This window comes from Bactrocera tryoni, chromosome 3 (genome assembly GCF_016617805.1).
Source record: "Bactrocera tryoni isolate S06 chromosome 3, CSIRO_BtryS06_freeze2, whole genome shotgun sequence".
NCBI lineage: Eukaryota > Metazoa > Arthropoda > Insecta > Diptera > Tephritidae > Bactrocera > Bactrocera tryoni.
In genome coordinates this window covers 38,571,527-38,581,931 of record NC_052501.1, presented here as the reverse complement: position 1 = coordinate 38,581,931, position 10,405 = coordinate 38,571,527, and the positions used below count along the sequence as shown (strand labels likewise).

Here is a 10,405-nt window from a genome sequence, read left to right as displayed (position 1 = left end):
AGAGGGCCATGTATTGTCTCAATATACATAATTGTGTCTCGACAATTGTCTAATCACTTAAGAAGGAGGTTTGACCTTTGTGTTCTGTGAATTTGGTTTCACTTGACAGTTGGTTTGAGGTATAGTCTAAAGGACAATATAACATTTAACTTTTCATAGAATCATTATGTATTGCCTTAATTACTTCGTATTTAAAATACTTTATGATTATTAAAATTTCATTTGCTTTCATTTGAAATAATTTACCTTTTAAAAAGGAAATTATTGACAGCCAATAAGTTTATCAAAATTCGAATTGATCAATATTTTGGGTAATATATACATATGTTAAGTTGGAACACTTATGCTGCATTTGAATTTGACAACTCATGTTATGACTAGAAATTTTAAATTTTTTGCTTTGTATGCATGCGTTGTGACATTTTCAAGTGTTTGCCGTTATCAAGAAAAATTGTCGAGCGTAAGCTGCGGTATTTAAGGGTTGGCGCAGTTTTGGCAGCCCTTAAACCTCTAATTGTTTCCACAGCGCGCTAACGCAACGTTTAATTAGTAGCAAACCATTAGCAACTTTCAAAATGGATTTTCTAAAATGTTCCTACGATAAACAGGAGCGTGTGTGGAGTGGCGACAAGCGTCCATTGGTTTACGATTTCGATTGTTCCTTGGGCAAAGTTATATACAACACACTGAGGAATTATCCGAAAAAAGTTTGTCAGGTGGGAGCAACAAAAAATTGCAATAATTTTCTAAATCGCAAATTCGTGTCAATCGACTGTAATTCGGTGTATAATAAGTGAATATTTATTTGATTCGAATAAAAGTGAAATTGGTGAATTGGTTGTGTGTATGAATAAATGGTCATCGGTACCGCTTACAACAATAAAAGTTGAAATAAGTATTTGAACAATGATGACGGAAACATAAAATATAACAAACAAACGTTAACTTCGATTGCTCTCTCCACAAATAAAAAAGTTTTCATGTATGGCAAATTTCGTTTCAAGATTCAAGAACATTATTTTGATCGTTCAGTTTGTATTGTTGTACTTCCAAGCACTCTGACACGCCTTTTCAAATTTGCGTGTAACGTCGAAAATATTTACCGGAATGATACGAAATTAGTTGTGTGTATTCTTAAATATATTTTCATTAAGAAAAGAAAATAAAAAATTTCATATCTTACCATCTACTCGGACGATTTCCGCCAATTGTTCACACCTTATCCTTATACCTTAAAAAAGTCTTGCGGTATTTTTATTGATTTTTTTTATTTTTTTTTATTGAAATTGAAATGAATTTTTGATGACTTATGCCCAGCTCTTGACCGATGCTACGGCTGCTACTATGCCGGTCACTTTCGACCAATTCAGCGATTTTATCGCAATTTTCGACGACAGGCCTTCCGGAGCGTGGCGCATCTTCGACCACCTCTACACCAGAACGAAAACGTTGAAACCATCGTTGTGCGGTGGAAATGGAAACTGTATCGGGTCCATAAACTGCACAAATTTTATTGGCGGCTTGAGATGCATTTTTGCCTTTATCGTAGTAGTACTGTAAAATATGCCGTATTTTCTCTTTATTTTGCTCCATGTTTGCGACGCTATAACTCACGAACGACTTAAAAGAAACGACAATCAACCAAACACGTGTTAGCGCGTCAAATGAGCTTTCCAAAAAGGTATAGCATGACCCGATGCGACGAATAAAACTAGAACTACGCGCTTTCAGCGCCAACTAGCGAAAACACAGCAAGAATTTTTTGACAACCTAATATACTTGAAGTTTTAGAGCCAATGCATAGGTATATCAGTCGCAAGTTGGTTACATTTTTTTGTAATACTTGTAAATATTCCGAAACTTTCAATAAGAGGTACCCATCGACAACGCTTTGTAAGCCTCCGTAATTTAACGGATTCCAAAGGATATTTAAACTTAAGTTATAGACATTTATTTCGGACAATGATCAGTACCTAATACCATGTTCAGACCGACACTTAATCACACGATTTCGGCTGTTGAGTGGTTTATCCCAGTAATCTTATAAATTTATCAAGATTTCGCCATATAAAAAGGACAATTCAAAATCACTTCATAGGAGTGATTTGAAGCTGATCCACGCTAAATCTCTCTGTGCGACTCTGATTTTGCGCAATCTACTTGTCAGCATTGGAACAGCTGATTTAGACAAAGGGAAACAAAATGTAAACAAACAAATTTTTTTTACAGCAATGAATCTAATTTCACCTGAAAATCGACTTGCAAAATGAAAAAATGCATTATATGGAAAATATTTAAAAGAATACGGTTTTTATTACAAAATACTATATGACAATGTTTTCTTTTGATAAATAATGAACGATGTGAATTCGTGAATGGCAAAAACAGCTGTTTTTTTCATCTTTCCAACGGCAGTGAGAACGGACTGATTAGTGAATGTAATTAAATGTAATCTAATCCCTTTAAATTTTCGGTCTGAACATGGTATAACATGATAAAAGAAATGTAGTCAAGATTTTTATCATTAGCTTTAAATTAATTTACCCGATGATGACAGAGCAGAAAGAAAATTTGAATATTCTCTAAATTTGTTACATACTCTTAGGCTTGCACCGAAACTAAATTTCTCAAAACAGAACATGACAGAATATTAATAGAAAATAATCATGAACAGAATTTCAGGTCACTAGAAGTTCTCATCGCAAACTTTATAGGAATTCAAGCAGGTTCAACGAATGAATAAGGCTATAGTTCCATAAAACAGTGTTTTTTATAGGACATCATTCGGTTGAAAAAGCCGGTATTTACTAAATTGAAGAAAATCTTATTTGAAGATTATATATTATTTAAATCATTCTATTTGACAATTTTTACGGGCATAATTCCATTTTCTAATGAAAAAAACACCCACCTTTGTATTCACTATTAAGGGTTTACATGGGTTTTCTCGGTTAGAAAACAGCCTCTTCATCACCATTTTTTCTCATATAAAAATGGAATATTTTATTCGATTTCTTTATTGTAACAAACATTATTAATATTAACAAAGGAAATCCTGAAATTTTTGGAAAAAATATTTTAAACTCGGCCATTGCGACTCCATTTCCTTTAACCCCTCGAAAAAAGATGCAGGAGGCACACAGGCGTTAGTGGGAGTGAAAAAATATGTGTTTTAGTTAAAACTTTAACTTAGAACTTGGACGAAGGAAGGAACTGAAAAATGGGGTTTAGGCAGACATAAAAAAAATAAAATTTCAGTAAAAATTTCGCAACATTTTTTTTGTTTTCAAATAATTATAATCGAAAATTGCATCTCAAATACCTGCGTAAAATTTCATGAAGATCGGTTGAGTAGTTCTCCAGAAATCAAATTTAAGACAATATTCCAAAGGTGTTGTAAAATTTAATATAAAAATAAAATAATAAAATAAATTAATAATAAAAAAATCGATTTTTTTGAAACTCGTAAACCCATATAACCCCTTAAAAAATATACTTAGTATGCTGCTAGTCGAGAACCCATTATTTATTTATTATTAACATTCTGATTTATACATACCATTTTCAATAGGTTTCCGATAACAATGGACGCGAGGTTACCAATGGTGAGACGCTTACTTGGTCCGTACGCTTGGCACAGCATTTTAAAAAAATGCACCTAAGGCATGATGACGTAATCGGTATTGTAGCTAAAAACACCACTTATTTGACTTCGGTGGCTGTCGGCTGTTTTATGAATTGTACGCCCTTCCATGCTGTCAATCCAATATTCGATACGAGTATGTACTTACCTCCATATATTTAAGTAAATTTATATATTAGTTTTGCTTTCATCTTCAACACGCGAAGAGCGGCGAAGAGAACGAAAAACTAAAAGCAGATTTTAATGGAATGCCCTCGCTGAAATCATATCTATAGTTACCTGCTACTTAGAGTGAGTCACAGCACTATATGAACCATACTTCAGACGCCACTAACTTCAGACAAGTGCTGAAGGCCATAACTGCGGAGCTAAGAAGATCTTCATTGACTGCTCCAAGTGAAAGTGCGAATCCACATCTAGCTAAATTTTGAATAGCCCTTTTCATTTTATAGAACTTTTTTTTATTAAAATATTGTGGTGTGTCTATATTCCTAATATATATTTTTTTACTATTTCAGAGACCATCGAAAATGTCTTCGCTATAACAGCACCCAAAGTAATATTTTTGGATGGCGAGTATTATGAGAAAGTCCTGGAAGCTACCCGTGATTTGAAGCCATTATACTACACATTAACCAATCATATTGAGGGTGTAGCAAAAATTGAAGATCTATTGCTACCCACAAAAACGGAATTCTTTTACCTGTGAGTATATACGGAACTATAGAGTATAACTCATATCTAATACTTTGCATCCCTTTCAAAGGCCTGAACAACTGACGTTGGGCGGTGAACAGACTGTAGCGATACTCTGCTCATCCGGAACCACAGGTCTACCCAAATGCGTGTGCATATCGAATTATGCGCTACAATTAGAAAATTTGTAAGTGGAAGAGAACTTATTGAATTTTCTGATTTTGATTATCACTTCATAATTCTTGTTTGTAGATTTGTTACCAGTGAGGATGTGGTATTCACCAATAGCAGCTTAGACTGGTTTACCGGTTTGTTATACACCATTTTCACATGCACTTCCAGCTGCAAGCGTGTTATCACGAACCGTCCCTACACCCCGGAATATCTGGTTGAGTTAGTGCAGAAATACAAAATTACTAGCGTTGGAGCTGCACCACGTCATGTCGCCGCGCTAGTGGCTTGCCCCACAGCTAACGCCGAGAATTTGAGCACAATTCGTACATTTTCCGTTGGTGGAGGCAGCGTTACTCTGCCTGTAATTCAACGTCTACAAAGTTTACTCAAGAACGGTTTGATAACCTTTGGCTATGGACTAACCGAAGTTGGCGGTATTTCAATTAACATGGGCACTCAGTTTCACACGTCAGTGGGTAAGTTGTTGCCTGGTCTGCACGCGCGCATTGTCGATGAGCAAGGCAAGAATTTGCCATCCAACGAAGTGGGTGAGATTTATGTAAAAACTGGTCGTAGATGGAATGGTTATTATAGTAAACCCATTGAAACGCAACGCTTCCAAGACTCGCTTGGTTGGTTTCATACCGGTGATCTTGGCTACTTCGATGATAAAAACATGCTTTACATCGTCGATCGTAAGAAGGATATAATGAAATATCAGGGCATGCAATACTGGCCTGGTGAGATCGAGCAAGTAATCAGTCAGCTGCCTGAAGTGGCGGACGTTTGTGTGGTGGGCGTAAACGATGAGCGCAATGGCGATGCTGCCGGCGCCGTTGTAGTGAAACGTAAGGATGCCGTACTCACGGAGCAGCAAGTCAAGGATCATGTGATTAAGCAAATACCGGTGCCCTACAAGCACCTGCATGCGGGTGTAATTTTTGTGGACGAACTGCCACACAATACTAATGGCAAGTTACTAAGGAAGGAGGCGAAGGCATTATTTGAGTCTATATAAGTGTTTGGGTGGACTTATGTTTTGAAATTATTGAGTAAAAGCAATTAATTGTGTGAATGTGCCACAATATTAATTAGCCAAAAGAAAATGTTACACTTAGTTATCGTAGTTTTACAACCGTTTGATTTTTTATTTCTTATTGAAAGGTAGGGGAACCTCATGAGATCATCCTTTAGGGTTCTACGGCTTTACTAACCCTACCTCCTCCAGTGTATCATACCGTTGAGTCCCGACAATGCTACCAATGTCGGTCACGCTTTCGGATGACAGCCGTACATCACTCTTGCCAATCTCTTCCACTATCTTATAAAAGTGAAGTTGCTTGTTCACTCTCTACTGCTATCTTGTTTTCCAAACTTTGGAGTTGTCTGCTGAGAAATTAGAGGCTTATTCCGCAGCCAACCCAATAACAAAAAACCTCTCTTTGAAGTACACTGTTGTAATCCGACAGTATAAAAGGCTAGCTTTTGTCTATTTCCGGACAGTATATTCCCACCCCAACTCTGTCCTACATTTTCGAACCATCTGTATAAATGTTTAAGATGTTGCGCACAGGTGGCATGCCTCTACACTAACCACCTCTTTTTAAGTTTACTTTGGATCTTCTTCCTTCTTTGAATAGTGGAACTACATATGTAGTCTTTGCCTGTCATTACCCACTGAACTATGCCCAAAGTTTCTATATGTATGTAAATTGTCCTAGCGCCAGTCGTCGTCCCGCCGATTTTGCCACGCAGTCTTCAGAGAGGTCTATAGGTGGGAGGTTTAGTATTATTTGAAGAGCCGCCGTTGGGATGGTTCCTTAAGCTCTAGCTATACACAGCGCAGCTGAACCTTTTTCATTAGCTTCCGGCTTTCATTGGCTTCCGGCAGACATATTTCCGTATGCCTATCCACCAGAAAAAAAATCTAAATAAATTAGCGCATCAAGCGTCAAAGAACTGTCAAAATATAAATAACGTTGGCGCCGAGAATGAAAATGTAGCAAATATCATAGCATTCACATTCGAGTTAGTTGAGTGTACAAAAATATTTATCGGGCTACTGTTATTCTGGAAACTCGAACCATTTGAAACGAAATAAATAAGGCAACTTAATGAATATATGTATATACTATATATAATCTATATATGTACATATATATAGTATTTCCGCAAAATGGCGAACTTGTAAAAAAATGTAATGCATGCGCGAGAAACTCTCTTTTGAGGAAACCGCCTTCGGTTTTACATGCTAAAGGTAACTGCTACGAACACTTTGACAACAGCATAGAGATAAATATAAGGCATTTATATAAGGTTTCCGGTACTAAAATAATATATTTTGTAATAGCTACACATATTAAATTATTCATGTATCAATGGCAATCATAAAAATTGTTTGACAACTTTTTTTATGCTTTGCTGATTGAGTACATTTTGTTTGTTTTTCATTGTGTGATGTAATAAAGTATGTTCAGGTTGAACAACGGTACAATGATCTAGATAAAATAAATATGTCGTAGTATACATGGTTATATGTATGTAATCGCATTTTGCCACCAGGTCTAGTTCAGATTTCTACATATTATGCTGTAAATATACCTCTGTTTAACCCTTTTTTCCAAATTTGAGCTGCTTTAGTAATTGGTTATAGAGTTATAGCGCTTTTAAACGCTTTGTGAGCATAGAAATAATATACAAGTCGAAATATCTCAGGTGTTATCCGCTGCACGGACATATATAGCGAAATCATATCGTCACGTAATTCTAACCATATCTCGGTTACGGGAGCACCCATTCTCCTAGCTTCAGCAAGAGATATGCTATCAAGCATATCAGATAAAATAAAACGAATAATTCAATATCATGGCAAAAAAATTTGCCTTGTTATAAAGATAAGGGTTCGACATAATTTTTATGCTCTTGCAACATGTTGCTACAGAGTATAAAAGTTTTGTTCACCTAAAGGTTGTACTAATAAATACTGTGAAATAAATAATGTGAGATAAATATAGGGTTATGTATATATATCTTATGAGGATGGCGGTAAAAGTTGAAATCCGATTGACTGTCTGTCTGTCCGTCCGTCTGTGGCTGCAAGATGTAACTCGAGTAAAAATTAAGATATCTTGATGAAACTTAGTACACTTGTTCCTTGACAAAGAAGTAAGGTGGAGTTCGTAGATGGACATGATGGGGCCACTGCCATGCCCACAAAACTAAAGCCACAAAATTAAACTAAAAACTACTTAAGATGCGATAAATCAATAACTAACTATGCCAGTGACGTAAATTTTTACCCCTGAGGTGGTATGAGAGGATTTTATACGAGCCGGTATCAAAGTCGAACGATGGCGTGGCACCGCCTATACAACTTATGATTATGCCACCTTATGATCAAAAATTGTTCAAATCCAACAAAAACTGTTCACGCCCCTAGGTACCGAATATTTGGACCCCAACACCTGAAATTGACTTTTTACGACAAATATCGGTCAATGTGTGAGATATATTATTTAAATTCAGGGATAATCGTTTCCTGACAATGGTAGGTCATTTTATTCGCATGTGCCATATTCATGGTATGTGGAAGTTCTACTGTATACATACATATATAATTGCTTGGATTCCTTTCCTTTGGTTGACGGTTTGGCTTTAATTCTTGCAAGTTGCAAGACTATAAAATATTCGGTTGCACCCGAACTTACCTTTTCCTTACTTGTTCAAAAATGATTTCAGGCAAGTGACTAGCACGACTAGCTCGAATAAATCCTAGCCGAGGGACCCATTTTTTGACAATTTTTTGTAGCAATTGGGGCCTTATTGTTCACATCAACTTCCAATAACATCCATCAGTTACTAAAATGTTTGTAATCACCGTTCTTTAGCATTCCCCATTGACAGTATGAAGGAATATGGACCAGTGATTAGCTCTACCCATAGAGCACACCAAACCGTGTATTTTTGAGGATACAACGGCGTCTCAACAATGACTTCTCAACAGTGACTTGTAAATTACTATTCTACCTTTGTAGAATCTACAGAGCCTTATCTTAGTGTATTAAATGGAAGTCTCTGAGCTCAATAGTTCTCACATTTTAGCCAAAAGTATGTACATAGGTAACTGTGATGCTTTCGCTATGTAATGAAACAGCAAGTGCCAACCACATCAAATATCTTTCGAGTATGTATTCTCATAAATACAGTGCTTCAAGCAACTGATCCATATTCATAAGCTTACAAAAAGTTAAAGTTTATCACAATTAGAATCTTGTAAAAGATATGAAGACCTTAATATTATGAATTGTTCCTAATAAATAAATGATTTTGGAGTTATTTCAAATAAATAGCGGAAATGAAATGAAATTATGAAAAATTGGGTTTCATAACTTCATAAACTGATTGGAGGATTGAGTCATCTGTAGAAGTTCATGCAAGTCAGGAAAGTTATCTGATTGCCAATTGCTTGTGGCCAGAAACGATCCTTTTACATATGGCTCAAGCAGCTCACGATTTCCGATCTTTGACCAAGTATCCTCTGGGTAGCCTCAGAACATCCGTTTGAAGGCGAGCTAAAGTGAGAACGCTAACCATCCCTCCATGGCAAACGCATTAAGGATAACGATTTAAGGGCATGCATCTGGAATGTACGGCCCCTTAATTGGGAAGGTGCCGCTGTCCAGCTGGTTGATGCCCTCGTTAGATTAAAGGCTGACATCACCGCCGTCCAAGAAAATCGCTGGACGGAACAAGCTCTGAGGCAAGTAAGTCCTTGTGGCATCTACTACAGTGGCCATATAAAGGAGCGCAAATTCGGTATGGAATTCGTGGTGGGAGAGAGACTCCTCCGCCGAGTACTGTCATTCACCCCGATGCTGGCGACTCCCTTTCGTGCAACTTCTGCAATCTACTCTTGGAGAAAATAATTCGAGCTACAGAACTAAATAGAAAAGGTATCATCTTCTATAAGAGCGTACAGCTGCTGGCATACGCCGATGATATTGATATCATTAGCCTCAACAATCGCGTCGTAAGTTCGCTTTCTCCAGAATGGACAAGGAAGCGAAGCAAATGGGTCTGGTAATGAACGATGGCAAGACGAAATATCTCCTCTCATCAAACAAAAAGACTTCGCACTCGCGACTAGGCTCCCACGTTACTGTTGACAGTCATAACTTCAAGGTCTTAGATACTTTCGTCTTTCTTGGAACCAGTATTAACACGACCTACAATGTCAGTGCTCCGATATCGGCAGTTACGACAAATGAGCAATGTCTTGAAGAGAAAATGACGCTAACAAAATTTCAAATCGATATCTTAAAAGCAGAGGGACTAGTTCGTACACTGACTCAGCTCAACATACTGATCATTTATACATATAGTACTCGTACATGTACTTTATAGGGTCTCCGACGCTTCCTTCTGGGTGTTACAAACTTCGTGACAAACTTAATATACCCTGTTCAGGGTATACAAATATATAGACTAAGTCTTTTTTCACTTCGAATTTCAGAAGTGCTATTATTGTATATAGTATATATTTCGAATCGGTGTTCCAGTAAAGTATGCTACGTATGCGAAGGTATGTACTTTTAACTGATAATATATATAACGTCGTTATTTCAATCTGAGTGATTTCAAAATTATTTAAATATAAAAATTAGTTACCATTATTTTGTAAAATTCGAACTCTCATACTTGAGTAGACTTTTAAAAATTTGGCTGACTTTGCCGGAGATAATTTTTATATCATAATGTTCGTCCAATATCTGTATTAAGTATTTAATCCCATTTGCCTGCTACTACTTGCTGCATCTGAAAATTCTGGTTTTTTTCAGATTTGCATCGTTTTAGGAACGAAGACCTTTTAGAACTGTGGCTAAAAACCCGAGA

At 36.6% G+C, this 10,405-nt stretch overlaps 1 protein-coding gene across 1 annotated transcript; it reads left to right on the top strand.

The window, feature by feature from the left end:
* Positions 1 to 560: 560 nt before the first annotated feature.
* LOC120771402 (4-coumarate--CoA ligase 3-like) lies at positions 561 to 6,613 on the top strand. Its single transcript, XM_040099374.1, has 5 exons — positions 561 to 716; positions 3,572 to 3,779; positions 4,162 to 4,348; positions 4,410 to 4,526; positions 4,592 to 6,613. The coding sequence occupies exons 1-5, from the start codon at positions 576 to 578 to the stop codon at positions 5,529 to 5,531; spliced, it is 1,593 nt and encodes a 530-aa protein (XP_039955308.1). The 5' UTR covers positions 561 to 575; the 3' UTR covers positions 5,532 to 6,613.
* Positions 6,614 to 10,405: the final 3,792 nt, after the last annotated feature.

What these genes read in the sequence shown, in the direction of transcription:
- LOC120771402 (XM_040099374.1), top strand. Translation starts at nt 576, where the DNA reads ATGGATTTTCTAAAATGTTCCTACGATAAACAGGAGCGTGTGTGGAGT. An exon ending in CAATCCAATATTCGATACGA is followed by an intron (nt 3,780 to 4,161) that starts GTATGTACTTAC and finishes TTACTATTTCAG; the next exon opens with AGACCATCGAAAATGTCTTC. An exon ending in AAAACGGAATTCTTTTACCT is followed by an intron (nt 4,349 to 4,409) that starts GTGAGTATATAC and finishes TCCCTTTCAAAG; the next exon opens with GCCTGAACAACTGACGTTGG.